This window comes from Pipistrellus kuhlii, unplaced genomic scaffold (assembly GCF_014108245.1).
Source record: "Pipistrellus kuhlii isolate mPipKuh1 unplaced genomic scaffold, mPipKuh1.p scaffold_m20_p_1, whole genome shotgun sequence".
NCBI classification, from domain to species: domain Eukaryota; kingdom Metazoa; phylum Chordata; class Mammalia; order Chiroptera; family Vespertilionidae; genus Pipistrellus; species Pipistrellus kuhlii.
Genome location: NW_023425404.1, coordinates 175,715,591 through 175,738,513, shown reverse-complemented (window position 1 = coordinate 175,738,513; position 22,923 = coordinate 175,715,591). Strand labels below are relative to the sequence as shown.

The window sequence follows — 22,923 nt, the reverse complement described above, 5'->3', positions numbered from 1 at the left end:
CTTTACTTTTGAGGAAATGACATCTGTTGGCAGTGGAGACTTCTGATTACTTTCTGCTGTGCACCAAACATAAACATTTGAATTAAGTGCCATGCCAATGAGAAGCAGAAATGCTTCTTATACTTGTCTTGCTATGCCCATCCTTTATTTATAACTTTACTGCGTGTATCCTATGTTTTCAAAGTTTTTTTTTCTGGTCACTCATTTAGAACTTGAAAGTTATTTGTGAAGAATTGGTACTCTTCACAAAGTCTTGGGTAATCCATTCTACATCTGAGATTGTGTCTGTCCCTCTGTAGATCCCAGTCCCCTGAGGGGGTATAGGCTTAACTCCACACCTGGTGTGGGGTGTTTGATAACAATATGTGAGTGAATAGGAAATCAATCCAGAGTTGGAACTAGCCACATTAGGTGCTAACCTCCCCTTTCTAGGATAGCAAAGGCCTCTTAGCCTTTCCCTATCACATTCAGGATGGCAAGTTAGGTAGGGAGATAGGAGCCTTGGCAAGAGGCAAAGGAAAGCTAGACTTTGGCAGGGAAGCAGGACCAGAGGCAGTGTGGGCACAGCTGCAGTATAGCTGAGATTGTCCTTAGAGCTTCTTCCTTTGCTTTGTTGCCCTTCCTTCCTTCCTTCCTTCCTTCCTTCCTTCCTTCCTTCCTTCCTTCCTTCCTTCCTTCCTTCCTTCTTCTCCCTCCCTTCCTCCCTCCCGCCTTCCCTCCCTCCCTCCCGCCTTTCCTCCCTTCCTCCCTTCCTCCCTCCCACTTTTCCTCCCTCCCTCCTTTCCTTCCTTTCTTCCTTCCTTCTTTCCATCCTTCCTCCTCCTCCCCAGTTATAGAGACTACATTTATGTGGGCCTGCCCTTCAATAGGACTAATGTCCTCTCATTCCCTCATTTCTGTCTTCTCATCTCTCCCAACTCCCAATCTAGAGTGAGCTACAGACAGGAGGCTTGGGAGATCTGAGCCAACAGTTGACACATTGGATTTCCACCTGTGGGCAGGGCTGGGTTTGAAACCTTGGAGGGGAAGAGATGATAATAATGGCTGCCATTGATGAAGTGTGTATTATCCACCAGACTTGTGCCACATGTATTGCATGCATATCTCACAGTTCATGCCATGACTTGTAGGTATTGTTCCCACTTTACAGAGGAGGACACTGAGGCTCATGGATGTAGAATACTTAAACAACTTGCCTAGTGAGTTGCAAAGTTGGATTTGAACCCAGGTCTTTCTCTGTTAGGAAGCTCTTAGTACTCCTTGAATTTTATGGGTCCCAATTCTGGAACGCTTGGCTATGAGCACTTCCTGCTCAAGGAGAATGGAGAGTGAGAGGCTGGCTGCTTACCCCTCTCCAGCCTGGATACAGAAGCTTTCAGAGCCACGTCATTTCCCAAATTATCTGTCCACCCTCCTGACAGTAAATTCAGCAATTTCTTTTAGCTGTGCAAAAGAAATACTAATTACAACCATTTTTCCATAATTAACACATAGCACGATGATGATTACCCGTATCATTGCCTGTGTCAGAGTAACTTTAGTCTGTGTTTTATTTGGTTATACTAAATTCTGTTCACGCATTGCCAGTTTTCACAGCTCATTGAGCATTTGTCATCTTAAAGTTGTAGCTTATAAAAGTGGGGAGGACCTTGAGCGGGAGGCACAGTGGAAAAGGCAGTTTGGGGTCAAAGGGACTTGGTTAGCAGGTGAAGGCACTGGGGAGAGTCCTGTGGAAGTCATTGGAGGAAAAAGCAATGTAACCAAAACCAAGGTAGGTTTTCAAGGGTTAGGTGGGGAGGTCAATTAAGAGGACAGAGACTGGTGGCTGGAGGTTAGCTATGGAAATGCCAAGAGTTAAAGCATCACAGGAAAGCCCTCTTCTCGAATATAGAAACCTCAGACATGTGCCTGGTCATAGTTTCCTTATCTGAATCATTTTATTGTTTTAGGCTTCTTCTAATCCAAAAAAATTCCATAATTTCCAGACAATAAGAATGGTCTTGCAAAGATTGGCCCACGAGACAGGTTAGAAATGAAGCAAAAAAGGCTCCAAGAGATCAGATAATTTCCATAGGTTTCCTTCGTACTTATAGATTATTTCATTAGTGTTAGATCCAGGGGGAAGGCTGTGCCCAGGTGTTTAATTTTGTACTTGGGGGCAGGGATTTTCAGGAAAAGGACCTCCTGATCTGGAGAACTATAGTAATTAAGGTAATAATGGGTGCTATGCCTCTTCTTACTCTCAGTGGTTTAACACAGTGGAAATGTAGCCCAGCTTGGGCAGCAGGGAAGGGTGGGGGTGACACTGCTTCAGCCAGATGTTCAGGGACCCCTGTTAATAGGGACTCCACCCTTGACACATGGCTTCTAAGGTTTTCTTTGGTGCCAGTGGAAAAGGAGGGGGAGAATGGAGAATTGCCTGGGAGAGATTTTAGGGGCAGGCCTAGGTGTGATCTATATCACTCTGCCCACATGCCATTGGCCAGAACTCAGTAGTATTGTTACAGAAAAATTGCAAAGGAGGCTGGGAAATGTAGTCTAGCTATGTGCCCAGGAGAAGAAGGAGACAAGTTTGGTGAGCAGTCTCTGCCACAGGAGCTGCACTGAATAATCACAGCACTGCTGAGCCCTGGAATTCACAGTTAAGCTCAATTTCTCTGAATTTCAAGCCTATGAAGGCTTTCTGAATCTCTCCCTGTCTCTTCTTTAGATATATTCAAGGCAAATAGATTAACTAAACTTAAAAATCACAGGTTCTGGACAATGCATAGCACCCCTCAAACATTTGGTAGATATTAATGATGGCAATTTACATTCCATTACTATTTTGTTCATATGAAACTCCCCTTTTGGTTCAGTTTCACTTTTCCCCTTATTTTAGTCAATTTTCCTTGACCTCAGAAGGTTTATTAATGTTCCTGCTTTTGCCTAGGCAACCCTAAAAAGAAAACTTTAAAAATGACATCTGAAACAGGTTTATGGTCAAGGTTAAATTGATCTCATGCTTAGGTTAAAAAATAGTTGTCATGTTAGATTAAATGAAAGCATATATAACTTCTTCTAGGACACCTAGTCAAACCTAAAAAGTGATCAAGGAAACCACAGAGCAAAACACAATTGAGCCAAATTAAAAGGGACACAAAATAGGTAATTTTGTGATCATAGTTGCCTATTGCAGCTGTATAAACCAAGCTAAATGAAATGGTGATGTAATATTTCGTTGCAAAGAATAAAGTGATTTCCCACTAGATTAAGCATGAATTCCCCAACCCTGTGTTCAAGGTCTGGATAGCATCTCTGCTGTCCCCTAAACTCTAGAATAATTATCAGACTTAATTTCTGAATTGAATGCCTTGTAGAAAAAGTGGAATTTCACAATCCTTTAAACAATTTTACCTTAAATGTTTATATGACAGTCCAATAACAAATAAGCTTCTTATTGCCTAATGTCTGGATGCTCACCTAACACATCCTTTGTAGACCTATTTTCAGAGCTGTGCCCTTGGGAAGCGATTATATTGTCTGCTGGAATAGTTCATCTGAAACAACCATTCTGTCCCAAAGTAGGCATTTGAGATGTTTTTCTTTAATTGGAAGTAGAAACCAATTTCTTCGGTTGGTATTTTATAGCCATTAAAAATGATTGAGGGGTTACCACACTGTGTTACAAAGAGTAATCAAGTGCAACCTGTGTTCTAATTAGAACATAAGCATCTTTGTGTGTGTGTGTGTGTGTGTGTCTCAACAATTGTTTCTTTAAGAATCTGTTCATTAATCTTTAAAGAACTGTATTCGTAGAATGTGTTCAGAGCAGGTCTTTAATTCACCTTTTCAAAAACTAAAGATGGCTGTGCATTAGGTTGTATGACAATGAGCCACGTGTGCCCAGTCCTGGTCTCCCTGTGGGTTTTAAACCCATTAGTGAGCAGTTCTCCTGAGGGAGAGCCTGGGGTCTGCCCTGTCTTCTCTTGGATCCTCCTACCCGACTTCGGGCCAGAACATTATGCAAGCTCAATAAATATTTGTTGAGTACATGAAGGAACATATGGGACAGCCTTTCTGGAAATAGGTCACAGTATGTTTTAGATTTAGAATAGAAGAGTTTAGTAGACACCATTTAATTTGTACCATATAAGAAACACATGTATTTTTGCTTACCTTCAATGCCATTAACTTTTTCATAATCAGAAATTACCCAAGATCATATATTTTTTCCGTTTCTAGGTGTTTCTCACCAGACGTATATTAGGAAAGCTATACAGTTTACTGACTTGATTCATTTATGTGAGATTTTTATCCAAAGGTGACCAGAAAAAGAAAATTAGTAAGACTTATTTTAGTGTTTGGCAGCTGGCCAGTGGAAAAGTTGAAACTAAAATAACTTGCATTTACCTAGCAAAAAGGGGCATGCGTAATATACTAAATGAGTGTGGATATGGAAGTTTCCATTTACTAAATGCCAGCAACACATTGTCCATTTGCTTCTCACCACAATCCTGGATGGAATTTTTTATTTTATGTTAAGTGATTAATTGATTAATTAATATATAAATTTATTTATTTATAAATTTATCTTTATTGTTGAAAGTATTACAGATGCCCCTTTTCTCCCCCATTGACCCCTTCTAGCCTGCACCCACCACACTTCTCTCACATCCCCAACCCCCATCATCATATGTTGTGTCTCTGTGGGTTAAGCATGTATGCATACAAGTTCTTTGGTTAATGTCTTCCCACCCACTCACCCCTGCCTTCCCTCTGAGATTCTACACAGTCTATTTGATGTTTCTATGTCTCTGGATTTATTTTGTGCATAAGTTCATTTTGTTCATGAGATTCCATATATGAGTGAGATCATGTGATACTTGTCTTTCTCTGACTAGCTTATTTCACTTAGCATAATACTCTCCAGGTTACTTCATGCTGTCTCATAGGGTATGAGATCCTAAGGTGTTTTTTTTGTTTTTTGTTTTTTCAAATCTCCATTTTTTAAAAGGAAAAGCTGTGGCTCTGATCAAGCCACTTTCCAGCACAGTAACTCATAGTTAACACATGTTGGATTTACTTTTTCAACCTTGACCACCTACTCCAAATTCACTGCACCTTTCTCTTCACTAAGCTGAGTATTATAGGTTATTTGTGATGCTTTATTTATATATGCTTTCTGATAACCATGATTTTTAATAAGCAAAACTTTTCTATTAAATATAATTGTAAATTTATGTTTTCCCTATTTGCATATAGTGGAGATTTTAAATTATAAATCAGAGTATTTCAATCTCTGTCTTTAAAATCGTCAGATGTCCTTCTGAGTAGATTATATTTAGGAAATAATTAGACACCTTACCTGGCCTGGATGTTGCTTTCACATTGGCTCTCATCATATGTCTCCTCCTTCCACTCACTCTGCTCAGCTACATTGGCCCTTGGATATACCAACACTCCTGCCTTTTGGCCTTTCTACTAACTGTTCATTCCACCTGGAACTCTTGTCTTTAATCTTTCCTTGGCTAATTCCTTTGTATCATTCCATTTCCCCCTCAAATCTTACCTTCCAGAGCAGCCTTCTAACCACCCAATAAAACTTCCACCTGTGTCACCTGTTACTATGCTCATCTTCCCAGTGCTTATGCTATCTGAAAATTTCTTTTCATTTATCTACTTGTTTATTTTCTGTTTCTCCCATGGCTCTACCTGTTTGCCAACGTGATATGTTCCAAAGAGTAGGACCTTTGTCTTGTTCGCTGCTGCCCTCCTGGGCCTAGAATTGTGTGCAGCATTCAGCAGGCACTTGATCAATAACTGCTGGGTGAATATCAGAAAATAGTTCATCCCAACTAGCTCTCACATTGATATTTTTATTATCTTTATTTTTGTTTGTAGTTGTGGGTTTATTTAAAGTCCAAGAAGGGTATTAGTAAAAACATTTACTTTTTTGTTGTATAGAATTATACCAGTCTCCCAGAAATGTCTTGAGATGAGTATAACGATTAATAGATGGAGAGAGTAAACTACCCTCTCAGGCCCTCTAGCCATCGGTTTTGGGGAAGCATAGACCACAGGTGGGAAATTGGTGTGGGGTTCTGCTTAGCGGGGAGTGAATGTGATCATCTTGTATTCTCTTAAATATCTCATGATGATATAGATCACTTGGATTTGAGGTGTCTTACACTTTACCACCCCCCAGGGGACACCCTCTTCCATTTTCCTTTCATTCCCATCTAGTGTTGATATTATCCCATTGTATTCAGACAGTTTTTGGTGTATGTGTGTTTTAATTACATACCAAAGCTGGACTTTCTAAAGCCCCAAGTTACAGATTAAAATGACTGGCCTAGGATATTAAGACTGTCTCAGTGTGCTACAAACAAACTTTGCATGTCTCCAGGGAAGTCTTCACATCTGTCTGGGGCTTAGCCTTTTCTTCTACAAAAATGGTAGAATGAAGACATGACCTGTCTCTACAGGAAAGGGCAGGATACAGTGCATCTCAGTAAGTTCATGACTAGAAAATATCATCATTATCATTGCTTTAAAGCCTGTCATCAATAAGTATTTTTTGAAAATCTTTATATTTTAAGATATAGAGAAAGTAAAGCAACAGGCAGACTGTCAAATTATTATACAGTGGGGAGGGGAGGAAGATCAGGGGGAGATAATATAATAGATCAACCGAAGGACTTGCATACATGCATATAAGTACACCAATGGACATAAAACTCTGGGGAGGGAGGGTAATGTATGGGAGGGAGGGTGGGGGGCAAAAAAAATCAATAAAATATATTAAAAAATAAATAAAACAAATAAATAAATAAATAAATAAATAAAAAGAAAATATTTATATTTTAATTTGCACAGGGAGGCAAGAGTGGTGGTTTTTTTTAAAAAGAGAAGTTTTTAATAAAATTGCAGGTGAGCAGCCTTGACTCTTCCTCATAGCTGTGTTGTTGAACTTCTCATTTGACTCCTATTATATACCAAAAAATGCCTCCAGTTTAACGCAAAATACAAGATAAGCAGGTGCTTGGCATTTCTGCAATGTGAATTCAATGTTATCTTTTATCGTTGTGTACTGTCAACTGTGTATGAAACTGGGGCAATGTTTATATGGAAAAAAAATCATGTGCCTTGATCTTGAAAGTATTTCAAATATTTAAGAGCACTTTGGCTGTTTATTTTTTCATTTGTGGTTAAAAATTTTGACAGTGAGCATAGACTTTTGTTGCTCTTTTAATTAAAGTCTAGCATCAAAATTGGGTTTTTGTTTTTGCTTTTTACAGCTTCATGTCACAGGAAAGATTTATGCCATATAAATATAATTCTACAAAGAGTGGATATAATGAAGCATTTCATATTGCTTAAAATAAAAATATGTATAAAAGAAGACTTGATGGAGCCATCATAATAAATTTTTTAACACAAGTCTTAGACATAGGTGACAAGAGTGCCTCTTTAAAAGGCAATTTTTAACTTATGATTTTTTTTGGAAGGCTGTTTGTTATTCTTTTTACTTTAGTTAATTAGCAAAAAGCTTGGGAGTATCTGGTGGCAATGTATTTTATTTCATTAGAAAATTCTAAAATATTAGAGAAAGTGGTTCATGTCAAATGCTGTCGATTGAATTAGTATAAATGCACACAAATGTGGGGAAACATTTATAGAGAACTTTAATGCACCAGGCTCTATGCTAGCTTCTCACATATTTTGTCACATTTAAGTCTCAGTGATACTCAAGCAATTGGCACCGTTATATTGTATGTTGCAGTTGAGGAAACTGAAGTCCACGGGCTTTTCTGAAGCAACGGCCCTCGTAGATGACCAGCAGAATTTGGGATTTGGTCCGTTGGACTCCAGAGCCAATGCTCTCTCCCTGCAGCCAACTCCATCCGTCTGTAGTTCACAGCTGTTAGAAAGGACATAGGTCCACGGGTACTGATAAGTCAAATCTCCAAGGCAAATTGTTTAGCCTTCAAGACATATCGTTAAGGAGAAACACAAGGTGTAGAACAGTGCATGTTACATGCTACACATCTGCCTTTGAAAAAATTACATATGTCTTTATATACTTTCTTTGGAAAATTCTTTAAGGTTATCTTCTGGGGCCTTGTGGGACTCAACATTTTACCAAAATATCCTTTTAATTCCTTTTAAATTACCAGTACTGTGCACAAATAACATTTAAAAATCCAGTTTAAAGCGGCAGTGTTAAAAACTAGTGAGAAAAGTCATGTATGTTTATGATGATGTACATTTGAAACCTTCTTTGGAGACATATGTCTATGTGTTTATTTAAACCACAATATGTGGATGTTGACCTTGTGTTAGAGAGGGTGCCAGGCCTGGCTGCACTCTAATCACTGCTGGGAAATTACTCCTTCATCACCATCAGACCTCCATTTGCTAAACTATAAAATGAGAAGAGTGAACAAGTTGCCTTGTAACTTATGTTATAAATACGTTATAATAATTTCAAAATAAGTTATAAAGAAATAACTTTAAGAAGATTAAATTCATGGTTAAAACGAAGTGAGTTCATACAAAAAGCAAAAAAAGCACAAGTCCACTCCGGGTGCTGCCTACTGGTGGTGGCGCATTGGAATTGCAGTGAAAGTTACTAAGAACAGGCAAAATCCTTGGTGAAAAAACAGAATATCCTATTTGTCATAATTACTGTAGGCACATTTCTTAAAATATTAATGCATAGTGGTGTCAAATATAGGTTGCGTTCCAGACTAATCATTAAAATATTTCAAAGGATCTTTTGTTACTGATTTGTAGAAATCTATCAAGTATAGGCTCTTCATAATTGACTAGGATCTTGGATTGCATGAATTATAGGCATACCTCCTTTTATTGCACTTCATTTTATTGTGCTTCACAGATGTTGATTTTTTTTTTACAAATTGAAGGCAAGACCCTCCACCAGCTAAAAGATTTTGACTCACTTTATTGCAAACACTCACTTTATTGCAGTAGTGTGGAACTGAACCTGCAATATCTCTGAGGTATGCCTGTATAATAGTGGTTGGCAAACTTTTTCTGTAAAGGGCCAAATAGTAAACATTGTATACTTTGTGAACCATATGTTCTCTCTTATAACTACTCAGCTCTGCACAAAAACATCAGTGGACAACACATAAGTGAATGGGCATGGCTATTTTCCAGTGAAACTTTTTTACAAAATCAGGCATTAGGCCAGATTTGGCCCATGGGTTAGAGCTTGCTGACCCCTGAGTTATAATAAATTCCTGCCCTAAGTTTCCTTTTGCATTGTATCCTGAGATAAGTTGCCTGATTACCTCTCCTCAATGCTTGAATGTGGGAGTAAATGCTTCCATTCTATAACCCCTTACCTTCAGCATCCCTTTATAAATAACCTGGCTTGCCAAATGCTACATTCCACTACATCACCCTGATGCCAACCCTATTTTAGTTTTACAAGTTGCCCTTCTTTCTTTCTTTTGTTTTCACTCTGAATTGATATTTTCTGAAGACAAGTAGGTGTAGTTATTTTTCTCTTGTATTCCCCATGTTGTATTACCATTTTTACGTGATTTCAACCTTTACCCTGAAAATGTTTTGCTCACATATTTTTGTACCTAAGGAACTGTGGTCAGCATTGTTCAAAATCTTCAGAACATGATTGGTTAACCTCTTGCTAAATGTATTCTTCCCTTTCTTAAGGGTAACTCAGCCACAATTAATAAGCGACCTCCTCAAAGAGCAAGCATAACTGTAGGTAGAATTAGTCTTGGCAAATTATTTGGAAAGATAGACATTGGTCTCTGAACTTAGCGCTTTCCTGGAGAGAGCCCTGCCTTAACCAGGAGTATTGGGAGAATCTTGTCTATGTAGTACCTGGTTCCAGTCCGAGACTATTCCCTCCCAACCTCCATCTAGCTCCTATGCTTGTCTTTTCTCTTGAAGCTTCTACCAGCCTCCAACCTCTCATCTCTCCCAACATTTCCAAGTTCCAGAACTTCACCTGCCACTGACAGACTTGATGTTGGCAAAGCTCTTCACTTGTATGTATTAAGGCTCATAGATTATTGAGATTTACCACATGCTTTGAATTCTTGCTTTTTCCTATTCAGCAATTTAGCAGTAGCCCCGGATAAAGGTGATGTGTGCGATCTATCTTGCTTTACGTCTCATTTGACATTCTGCCTTTTTCATGACAGGTTGCTGAATGCCATAAAGCCAGGACTTGTTAAAAAGATCAATAGATTGCCTACCCCCATTGCAGGATTGGTGAGTATCCAGAATTGAGATTTATTTTCCAATATTGCTTTGCTCTAACCTAAGGGTCATGACAGTGCCATTTATTACAGTTCTCTCCTGCAATATACATTCCACTTGAATGAGAATGCATTGAAGCCATTAAACTAAGAGGTCACTTAAGAATGAAAGATTGCAGCAATGCCTAAATGTCATCTTCATCTTTGTTTGTATTTCCCCCCCCTCCCCCCCCCACAGTGAGTGATAAGGACCTTTATTTTTAAAGAGGTAAATTTGTTTGGGGTTGAGAGGTGAATAATTAGGTTGACCCCAGGGCAGGAATGTGATTGCAATTATGGTTTCTGATTTCAGTTTTTCACTGCATTACCCTGGAATGGAGGGGAGAAGAGGTAGAGAGAAAGGGGATTTCATGATTAACAAGCAGCACTTTTATGACAAATTGCTGTTTTTCAATCTTAAAAATCCTAGTTATGCTTGAATACCACATTGGATCAAGTCTTCCAGGTAGTGGACACTAAATCTTCCATCTTAGTGAACACTAAGCTGACCTAATATCACCTGGAGAACTGTGTAAGGAGAGCCCTTGCTCTGCTGACCCTCCATCTAAAGCTCATGTGTTCTCACATGGTCAGAAGTAGGATTTTTTTTCTCCCGGCATAGGCATGCTTCATCATTCTTGGCAGCTCATTCCAATTATTTAATTGTGTTGCCTTTTGTTTTTTTTAAAAAGGGATAAAGATGGAAGATGAAGAAGACAAACACATCTTAGTTGTGGAAGGAACTTGGCACATGTACACACTCAAACACACACATGTGCCCAAAAAGCGGAGAATGTATGTGCCCTGGTAAATGACTCACTATTTCCATTGTGACTGCCTCCTATGTATGTGGTTTTGCAGAAAACAATTAGAAAAACGTTAAGAATTTAGGCAGGCTTTTACATAGACCTTACTGACTGTTGTTTAAAGTTTTAAAGCCACATCAGGATGACTAATTAAAAATATATGTTTAAAAAAATTGTGTTTGAGAATTGTGAGGGTCATGGTAATAAGGACATGATATTATATATATATATATATATATATATATATATATATATATATATATATATATTATTGATTTTTCACAGAGAGGAAGAGAGAGGGACAGAGAGTCAGAAACATTGATGAGAGAGAATCATCAATCAGTTGCCTCTTGCACACCCCCTACTGGGGATGTGCCCACAACCAAGGTACATGCCCTTGACCGGAATCGAACCCGGGACCCTTCAGTCCGCAGGCTGACGCTCTATCCACTGAGCCAAACCGGTTTCGGTGAGGACATGGTTTTAGAAAGTGGAATGGAATGGATTTTTTTTAAATTGTAAGAATTGCTATTTCTGTGAATGCATTTTATTTCCTATACTGGTTGGTAGTAAGTTAATGATTAGTCATTAAAAATCCTTCCAATTTTGTTCATCAAAATCATGTAACCAAGTAAATTAATAAGGTAGGTAAATAGATTTAGAATGAATGGATTTGAAAATTTTACGAATGATCAATCTGTATATGGCTATCGTATATTGCATATTTAATATATAATATGTAATTTTAACATTTTTTTTATTAACTCCATCTCTTCCAAACATTAAGGCCATAGTCTTAATGATACTGACAAATTTATGTTTGGCCTCGGGCCTGTGGCATCTCCTGACCTTGGAGCTCTGGGATTTAATGTTATAGGATCAAAACTGGCAGGAGGTCTGAAGCCCATTTAGCTCAGTGGATAGAGCATCAGCCTTCATACTGAAGGGTCTCAGGTTTGATTCTGGTCAAGGGCATGTACCTTGGTTGTAGGCACATCTCCAGTAGGAGGTGTTCAAGGAGGCAGCTGATCGATGTTTCTCTCTCATCGATGTTTCTGGCTGTCTGTCCCTCTCCCTTCTTCTCTGTAAAAAAAATCAATAAAACATATTAAAAAAAAACTGGCAGGAGAAAGTCAAGAAAAGGGCCCTGGTAAAATCTATGTGAACAGAATTAAGCCACTCTGAGACCAGAAGCTAAAGAAAAAAGGGTTTTGAATTGAACCCTTAATTTAATTATGAATCATAAATAATTTTAGTAAAACTGAGGGTGTGGGACATGGGCATTGATATTTATATCATTTTTTATTGTAGATCAAATGTTGTTTTTGCAAATTGCCTCTACTTGGGAGCAGGCAGGCAATTTGATTAAAGATTAAAAGGGGACCTCAGTTGCTTTCCTTCATTTATACCCTTGACTTTTATTTCTCCTTTTCTTCATTTGAATTTCCTTTCCACTTTGTTCTTTCCATCATTTTTCCTTTTCCTTGCCCTTTTCCAACTAACACTTCCCCACTCACTTTCATCTTTCATCACTTATATTTTCCTTACCATTTGTTATTGTGATGTCATAATTTATAATAAGAAATATATAGTTTATCTTTATCTACTTCTAGCACAGAGCTCTTAAAACCCTTGGATTTCCTAAGCAATAAGAGCAATGGGAGCACCTTCTGAAAGTATTAGTTGCCTGCCTGCCTGCCTGCCTGCCTGTCTGTCTTCCTTCTTTCCTTCCTTCCTTCCTTCCTTCCTTCCTTCCTTCCTTCCTTCCTTCCTTCCTTCCTTCCTTCCTTCTTCTTTTTTTTTTTTTTTTTTTTTGTCATTAGCTCCTGAAATAGCTTCAGTTTCATAAAGATTGAAGGTGTGTCTTTTTATTCATAGCAAGCCCCATTCAACCACACCTGAGTTTATGTCAGTGGTGACTTAGAAAGCCCACCTTCCCCCAAGGTTGGGGGCTGGTTGCCAGGGAAACCAAACAGAGGATTAGATCAAGCATGTCAAACTGGCGGCCCGCAACTAATATTTTTGTGGCCCAGACAATGTAACAGTATGTAAGAAATGTTTTAATAAAAATTTTGTAACTTAATTTTTACAATATCCTGTTATACATAATTATTTAAAACAAACTACAACATATGCTAATGACTGATTATTATAATCGTGTGGCATTCATTTTTTTACAGCGCCTTACGCGCAGTTGCACCATTTCTATCAAATATTTTAGCAGCTGATTTTACTGACTTGTTTAATGTGCGCAACAGGAAATATTTCACTTTTGGAGAACAAGAAAGATAGGTTTAATTGCATTACATTTATTAACTTGTGCGGTTATTCAGTGTCTGGTAAGTTAATGTTCAAGAAAAAATATTAATTTTTATTAAAATTTTCTATTATTTTATGTCAATTATTACTTATTTATTACAACCCTTTGTATTTAACATGTCTCTATCAAAATAAACCTACATTTCTATGAAAATTGAAGCTTTTATTTTTTTGAACTTAAACCTTTTTTATTTGGCCTATCTTAGCCTTTGAGTTTGACATGCTTGGATTAGAGGATTGAAACTTTCAGTCCCACCGCACCCCCAACCTGCCAGAAGGGGAGAAATGATAGAGAATGAATTCAATCACCAATAGCCAATCGTTTAGTCAATTGCACTTATACAATAAGGTCTCCATAAAAACCCAAAGGCACCAAAACCGATTTGGCTCAGTGGATAGAGCGACGGTTTGCGGACTGAAGGGTCCCAGGTTCGATTCTAGTCAAGGGCATGTACATTGGTTGCAGGCACATCCCCAGTGGGGGACATGCAGGAGGCAGCTGGTCGATGTTTCTCTCTCATTGATGTTTCTAACTCTCTATCCCTCTCCCTTCCTCTCTGTGGAAAATCAATAAAATATATTAAAACACACAAAGGGATGGGGTCAGAGAGCTTCCAGGTTGTTGAGCCATGGAGAAACCTGGAGAGAGTGATGTTCCCAGAGAGCATGGAAGCGCCATGGTCTTCCCACGTATATTGCTCTGTGTACTTTTTTTAAAAAAATATATATTTTATTGATTTTTTACAGAGAGGAATGGTGAGAGATAGAGAGCTAGAAACGTCGATGAGAGAGAAACATCGACCAGCTGCCTCTTGCACACCCCCAACCGGGGATGTGCCCACAACCAATGTACATGGCCTTGACCAGAATCGAACCTGGGACCTTTCAGTCCGCAGACTGACGCTCTACCACTGAGCCAAACCAACTTTGGCATGTACTTTTTAATTTTTAATCTGGTTGTTCACCTGTATCCTCATTTAAAAAACAAATCTATGTCTTTTATAGTATCCTTTATAATAAACTAGAAAACAAGTAAATGTTTCATTGTGAGACACTTTGGCAAATGAATCAAATCCAAGGAGAGGTTCACATGAACTCTGAGTTACAGTCAGTTGTTCAGAAGCACAGATGACAACCTGGACTTGTAATTAGCATTTAAAGTTGGGGTATTCTTGTGGGACCAAGCCACTGACTGATACAATCTGATAGTATCTCCAGGTAAGCAGTATAGGAGTTGGGTTAATTTATTGGAAAAATGCTTGGATGGTCTTTCTCCATTGTTAGTGGGGGTGGGGATCTTGGAGTACCGCTGGAATAAGCATTTCTGGAGTCTCCCACTGGAGAATGTGGTGTGGTAGAAGAAAGTTTTATTTTTCTTTATTTTTTTGTGGAATTACATCCTTGGATTTCCAGAGTCTCATTTACCTCAGTCTAGTCCTGGAAGAGGTGTAGCTGGGAATTCAGCAGAGTTAGATGTAACATCAACATCCAAAGTTGCCTTTCCATGGTGGAATTGGGTCCTGTTTAGCATTAGGCTCGTTGTAATCCATTAGTCTATGGTGTATGAGGTCCACATGGCTGTGGGCTGTGTAGGCACATGGCTGTGGGCTGTGTAGGCAAGTACAGGAGTGTGAGAGCCCCGCAAGCCAGGAATCAAGTGTGAGTAAGCAAGAGCAAAAGTGGGCAAGAGCGCAAGAGAATGAACTCCTTTGTTTAAGAGATTAAGTATCCCAAATCTTCCACACTTGCAGAGGCCACTCTTACCCTGGCCAAAGACGTGTTCCCAGGTGTGACTGACAGGACAGTACCTTCCCTATGTCACCCAGACTTTACTGGGCTTGTGTCTATTGTCCAGTCCCTTTCCCCAGCGATCTGTGTGGAATAGACCAGTGGCTTCCTGGGGAGTGTTAAATTATGACTTCCTGGCAAAGCTGCATAATGTTTGCATGCCCATAATGTTTGGCCTTCCCTTTGCTCCTTTCCAGTTATTCATAACTGGGTTAATTACAATGGTATCATTGTTGTTAACAAAAGCACACATAATGAGTCTAAAGAATCCTAACCTAAGTATAGTTACTTACTAATATCCTGAGTCTACAATTCTGATCAAACTTCTTTCCTCTCCTCCAATTACCTTCAGCTCAACATTTCCAAAAAAATCAATGTACTAGTTGGGGTTCTGGCAAGAAACAGACTTACCACCCTTCTCCTCCCATATCCCATTCTGTTAAAGTTCTTCTAGGGTCCTCTCTTCAAACCTGTTGTCTTTCCTTTTCTGTGTTCATGACTTCTACTCTTCATAGAATTGACCCAAATCATTAGTTCTCACTAAGTTTTCTCTGAATTCCAGACGTCTTGTTCTGCTTATAGGATAGCACCATCTGAATGATCTACCAGCATCTCAAACTTAACATATTCAAATTAAACTTAAATGACCACTCCTGTCCCCCTATTTCCCTATATCAGCAAAGACTCCATAGACATGCAGTTGCCCTCGTTCATCTATCAGAGATTTTGGCAGCTTACTCCAATCTGCTTGCTGGTCACATTTCCTTGGCTATTAGACAAAGCCTAGGGAAATCCTATCTCATTTTTTTAACCTGGTTTATTATAGTCAACTCACATTTACTCAGACATTATTCACTCTCATGTATAATGATAGTTCTCATGAATATAATACTGTCCCCCTGCTCTTCTTGACAAAATCTTATTTATTTATCAAGACCCAATGCAAAACCACCTTCTTAGTCAAGTCTTTAGTGTTTAAGGTCCATATGATCTTTATAGGATGGAGATAGCCTTTCTGGGTTTAGGAGAAAATGACTTAATATCTTAGAGAGAGAGAGAGAGAGAGAGAGAGGGAGGGAGGGAGGGAGAGAGAGAGAGAAAAGATGGCTGTGTTGAATATGCTATCAAGGAGTAAGATTTTTGAGCAACTGCTATTAATAGTTTGCAATAAAGGTGTGTATGGTTTAGTGTTTATGTGAAGACATCATAGCTTTAAGCAGTAAATTTGCCTTGTTCAAACTTGTCAGTACCCTTAACGGGTACAAATGATGCAAGGTGTGTTAAGAGGTCACAGCATCACCTTGATATTATGTCTGTGAAAATATTTCACCTAAATGTGATTCTCAGAAACAATCAGACAGGTCTAAATTGAGGGGCATATCATTAAACAGCTGGCCTACGCTCTTTAACACTATTAGTGACTTTAAAGATTCCTCCCTGTTCCCCCAAATCTGGAAAACTGTGTCAAATGAATGATGACTAAGGAGATAAGGAGCTATGACAACCAAGTGCCATGAATGATCCTTGACTGAGAAAGAACTACTATAATAGACATTATTGGGACAGTTGGGGGAAATTTGAGTGTGGTTTGGATATTAAACAATAGTATTCACTCAGTGTTGAGTTTCCTTCATGTGATAACTATCTTGTTAAAAATAGTTGTGTATTCATAGGAATACTCTTGATGTTGGGAGGAATACAAGCTGGAGAATTTAGAGGTAAAGTGTCACAATATGTCCAACTAATCTTCAAATTGTTCAGCAAAAAGAAGTCTGTGCATATACTGTATAATTTTATATACACATACACATGGACAGAGAGAGAGAAAAAATGAGAGAAAGGAAGGGAGGGTGAGAGGAGGGGAATGTAGTAAAATGTTGAGTTTGAATAAAAAGTATACAATTGTCCTGGTACTTATCTTGCAACATTTTGGTAGGCTTGAAAGTTTATAATATAAAAAGTTGGGAATTAAAAGACATTCATTCTCTAAGCCCTGGCTGGGTAGCTCCATTGGTTAGAGAGTTGTCCCGGTACACCAAGGTTGCAGGTTCAACCCCTGGATGGGTTCACACTAGAAACAACCAATGAATGCATAAATAAGTGCAACAACAAATCGATGTTTTTTTCCCTCTTTCTTTTTCTTTCTCTCTCTAAAATCAATCAATGCATATTTTAAAAGGTAGTAAAAGATATTAATGCTCTTATTTTTGTGATTGGCAAGGGGGGGAAGGGGGACCTCAAATAAACAGTATAGAAGGTAGCAGAGACCATCTTGGGTTTGGATAGATATGGCACTTTATGGGAGTGTACTCTTCACATGACATTTTCTCCTCCTGTGTTTGTGACAGTCAGGGAAGTGCAGAGAGAGTTGTACGAGCATCTGCAGACTCCCAGGTTGGTTTCTACTTTGTCAGGGGTTCGACAGGCCACTGGCCATCTATTGATCAAGAGTCCTCAGTAGCAGGGGCCATGGCCATCTAAGAAGCGTCACCGGAGGGTTTTCCATGCCCAGAACCCATGCCTGTGCTGAGAAGAAGCCATTAAGATGGCCCAGCTGCCAGACTTGAAGATAAATAGAAAAAGTGTGTTTTCACATAGAAATCCCAAATTATAAACACGTGCAGATGTTACAAAGGCATGAATAGGTGTATTTTAGCCCCTGAGTTGAGCTGTGGTTACAAAGAATTCAGGGGTGAAGGTGTTAAAACAAAGTAGTTGAAAATCATTTCCTGGCAAGAATGCAAAGACCCTGGATCCGGGTCTGTGTTTCTTCTGTAACGATTGCTGACACACGAAGCCGTGTGGTGACTGCCTGCAGATGCTCACATTCTTCTTTAGGTGTTAGTGATACTCTTTGCTATTGCCAGAGAGAAAGACCTCAAATTTAGGGTTTGGCATACCAAAGGCTTGAAAAAACGCTGCCCTTTAGTCTGCCAGTTCCTTAGTATTGCACCATCAGCCACATCTTGAAACCCTATTTAATGGTCATCAGAGATCATGCTACATTCTTTTTCATTCCAGAAACGTTAGACTTTGTGCAAGAGACACAAATGTCTGAAATCCTTTCTTATAATAGGAATTTTGAAATTAAGCTTTCTTTTGCCCAGGTTTTAATTGTAACAGCCATTGTGTGTACTTGTGTGTTTGTGTGCGCACACGTGTAAAGTCTACTTGGAAATAAATGATATTGGGGGATTCTGCCATGAGGCCAAACCTTCCTAGGGCTACCATTAATTTTTGCTTGATCTTGCATGTGAATCCATGAGCGTAACAGCGGTCTGAGGAAAAGAGAATTTTACAACTAGAATGGCATCTTACGAGTATTCACTTTATAGATGAGGACATGTGGGTCCGTAAACAGGAATTATTTGCCCAAGATCACAGATGTCGTAAAAGCTGAGATGGCTCCGAAGCCCCAGCCACCCTTGTCCTTGGTTGTGTTACAAGTGCTCCCAGTCGACAATGGAACACGTGGGAGAAAGAAGGGGAAACAGACTCGTGTTTTAGTCCATCACTTTTTCGCTTGCTTTTGGCCACTACCTTCCAAATGTCTATGCAAGCTCTGTGAAGGCCTCCTGACTCCCGATGGATGCTGGGAATGTGACTCTAGCTGAGGTTCAGCAGGATAGAGCAGGAATGTATCTAGTGGAATTATCCTACTACATAGTTACTCTAACCCACTCAGAAACTTCTTTAGAAAAAGGGATGTATTTCTCTTTAATCAAAAGATAAGATTTCAAATCGTTTTAGAGACGGGCTTCCTGAAATGGATTTAAAAAATGTAAGTTGTTATAAACTCTGCAGAGTCAAGGAAGCTTTTGAAAGCCATCTGCTTTATTTTATGAGACCGATCCCAGGACAGCTGATGCCTTCTTGTTTGAGGGAGCTCAGAGGAGGGGAAATGATGAAAAGGCATAAATTTCCACATTATGAAAAGATAAAATAGATTGTTTGGATACAAGGTAAACATAGGAAGCTGTTGAAAATTGAGTAGCGGGAGTGAAAAGCCTTTATGCAAACTTTATCCTTCTAGGGAGAGACGACGCAGTACATTTGCGTCCCCGTGTTTGGGGAGTCTACCTGCTGAATGTCAAGCAAATCCTAACTGGAGATTGGAGCACATCTTTATCACTGTCTTATGTTTTAGGATAATATTCTACCACTTCCTTTAAAAGTTCTAGAGCATTTACCTTTCCTTCAACAGTTTATCTCACAGGCTCTCTCAGAAGAAGCTGGTCCGAAGTTCTGTTCTCTGCCTCCGTTTCTCTTCTGGTTAAAGTTATTGTTTGAGGCCAGAAGGGAGGCAGAGGTGTTGCCACCACTAAGTTACCATAATGATGACCATGATCTGTTAAATTCCTACTATGTGCCAGGTGCCGTAGTAGATTTTCCTTCCTAATCTTTACAGTTGCCCCGTGATGTAGTTTTTGTTGTGCCTTTACTGTATCTCAGGACACAGCTTTCCAAGAATAAGGGGCAGGATTGGGATTTGCTTATGTATATATATATCCCTCTTAGGAACCAGGATTGTAGTTCATTTAGGACTGAAACCATTATGGCCATTATAACTTGGCCACATACTGAATACAAAGGTAAAAGCGTGTCAGTTGGAGAGAGCCATTCTCCTGGGAGTTGGGCAGGGTGAAGGGGCATCTGATGCCCACTGTAGCAGTCTGGCTTGAGGGTATTCACTGAGATGCTTGTGTCAAACCAGTAAATTATTCACCTGGTACAGCATTTTGAGTACTTGGGATGACTCAATTAGGGATTTTTGTCCTTCCTATACATCCTATGTTTATTAGCAGCCTGCTGATAACAAATTACCCCAAAATAGGATGGCTTAACACAACACTTACTATCTCAACACTTAGCTGTCTCAGAGTCTCTCACAAGGCTGCAAATCAAGGTACTTACCAGTGTCATTTCAAGACTTGATTCGGAAAGGATCTGATTTTGAGTTCACTCAAATGGGTAGTGGCAAGATTCAGTTCCTTGCAGGATGTTGGCCAAAGTCATGTCAGGTCTTTACCACATGGGCTTGCTCACTTTTTTTCTACACTTGGAATCAAAATGCATCTTTTGCTCACAGTGTTTAGCTTGCTTCATCGGAGTGAGCAAGCCAGAACCAAAGAGAGAGAGAGAGAGAGAGAGAGAGAGAGAGAGAGAGAGAGAGAGAGAGAGAGAGAGAGAGAGAGAACACGAGAACAAACATGTTGGAAGTTGCAGTCTTTTATAAGCTGATTTCATCACTTCTGCCATATTTTATTATAACTAAAAGCAACTCACGAGGCCCAGCCCACCCTTAAGGGGTAGAGATTACACACAGACCTGAACAGGAGGAAGGGATCACTGAGAGCTATGCAGAAGCTGCCTACCACAGTGAACAAAATGGGTATGTTAATCTATGGAGGAGTTGGGGCATAGATTTCTTATTTTTCTAAAAATGTGTCCCTTATATTAGAGGACTTTAAAGATAGCACACTTTTCCTTGGACCACCTCTGTTATCTGTTTCCCATTGTCTTCTGCACATGGTATGCACCAAAAAGGGACTGTCTTTCCTCCTTTGCTTTCCAAGTGACAATCTACTTATGACTCCAGACACAATTCCTGCCTTTCTGGGATCACTTTCTAGGAGATAAATGTACAAATAAGGTCTGATAATGTCAGGCTGTGAAATGTTAATGAAATATAATATGCAAGGAAGAGATTTCTATGAGATTAAAACCTTGGCAGAAGTGATGAAGACCATTGGAGCTGGGGGAAGGATATTTTAGCCTCGAGGGGTGGAATTGGACAGGCTCTGAGCCACCAGAACCTGGGTCCGGTCTGGGAGTGGCTATTATTTGCATATGGCTGCAGTGGGAGCCCCAGAGTCCCTGAGAAAAATCAGTGACATGGAAAATGGAGCAGGAATTGTAGGTTGAGACCAGAAATGCCATCTGGGGGTATTTGGACTCATTTTGTCTGCAGTAAGAGCCACTGAAAACAAAGCAATCTTGTGTTTCAGATAACTCTGGTGGCCATATGGAAAGCAGATTGTGGGAAGGGACCAGCAAAACTCAATTAGCAGGCAAATAGTCCAAATAAGAGATGATGAACACTTAAACCTTGGTACAAGCAGTGGAAACAGAGATGAGGAGACAGGATTTATGACTCTATCTTTTTCACTGAATATAGTATGCCATCAATTATAAGACCACTTGTTAAAGTATAACTAATGAAAAATAAAGCTATCAATTAAGTTATGACATCAGCAATGGAAAGATGCATTTTGATTTCAGGGGTAGGAAAAAAATGCGCATTATAAAATTAATGAAATAGGATCATCTTGGGAAGATGACACCTACATTTTAAACTCAAACAACTTGGATGAGAGTGATGCCATTAATAGGAATCATGGGAGCAGGGGATGAGAAATGGATTCCAAGAGAAAAAGATGAATTCTCTTTTGGATATATTTGGGAGATATTCATGTACAGATGTCTGGCAGACAATGGAAATGTTGGTTTGGTACTCAGGGAAAATGTTATAAAAATTGGAGTAAGCTAATGCATGGATTATTTTGAAGTTAAATCTTATTCTTAAGTAAAAATAAAGACAACTTATTTCTTTTTCTATAACCACAAGCTTTGAAGCTCTCCCCGGCCCCCAATTTAAAGATGTTATCTTTGGAGTGTTCGAGCTACATTGGCTGAGATGGGGTGGTGGGTGATGGCAATGGGAGGGTGACAAAGGAGCCTGAGACCATAGGAGGAGTCACTGGCCGTTCCACTTCAATATGAAAATCATGCCAGATAATGACTTGGAAAGATCTTTATAAAATGACAATTCATTGAGATATAATGTCCAACTAATCCCATATCCTCCAGCCTTTCTTTATATTCCTGATACTTCCTCCTGTCAGTACTAGGTAAGTGCATTAGTCTGCTAGGGCTGCCATGTGATAGTATTAATGATTGGGAGGTTTAAGCAACAGAAATGTATTTTCTTCTGGAGGCTAGAAGTCTGAGACCAGGGTGTGGGCAAGGTTGGATTCCTCTGAGGCCTCTCTCCTTGGCTTGCAGATGGCCGCCTCCTCCTGTGCCTGCCCTCTGTGTGTGTGTGTCTGTGAGGTAATCTCTTCTTATAAGGACACCAATCTTATTGGATTAGGGCCTACTCTAATGGCCCCATTTAACAAAATGACCTCTTTAAAGACCCTTTCTTCAAGACAGTCACATTTCTGAGTCACTGGGGGTTCCTTGTGGAGAGCAGGGGCGGGGGAGACACAATTCCGTAGGTAAGCAGGCCAAGCACTTAAACTCTTACTCACATGTGTTATGAATGCCTAGACCCGCTCGCTGAAGTCTAATATCCTCTTCATGGACCACAAATTATTTTTCCAAGCTTGTTTCCATAATTATTTTGCGTCTCTGCAGAGGTGGGAGGTTATATATAGCAGTGCTGTAAAGCTTTTTTTTTTTTTTTTTTTTTTTTCCCTTCTAGCTCTAGCTTTTGTTCCTTCCTGTCTCAGGGAAGGGGGAGCATTCTTTGAAGAAAGAAATGACTTGTTCTCCCTTATCTTTCATTGAACAGCATTCAACAGAGTTTGTGACATTACATCAGTTCCTCGCTTCTTCCCCTTGGGAGCAGCCCTTCCATTAGGAACTGTGAGGAAAAAATATATAATAGCAGGAAATACATATTTCACTCGAAGTCTTACGTCTTTCTTTTTCACGGTTACCTAATGAAG

At 39.4% G+C, this 22,923-nt stretch overlaps 1 protein-coding gene across 11 annotated transcripts in view; it reads left to right on the top strand.

Annotated features, from left to right (window-relative positions):
• Nucleotides 1–22,923, top strand: part of LIMCH1 (LIM and calponin homology domains 1) — a 318,118-nt gene that overhangs the window by 141,377 nt on the left and 153,818 nt on the right. For all 11 annotated transcript variants that reach the window (XM_036417635.2, XM_045573069.1, XM_045573073.1 and 8 more), the window contains exon 3: nt 10,182–10,251. In XM_036417635.2, coding sequence (XP_036273528.1) covers nt 10,182–10,251 — 70 coding nt within the window. The remainder of the gene's footprint in view (nt 1–10,181; nt 10,252–22,923) is intronic.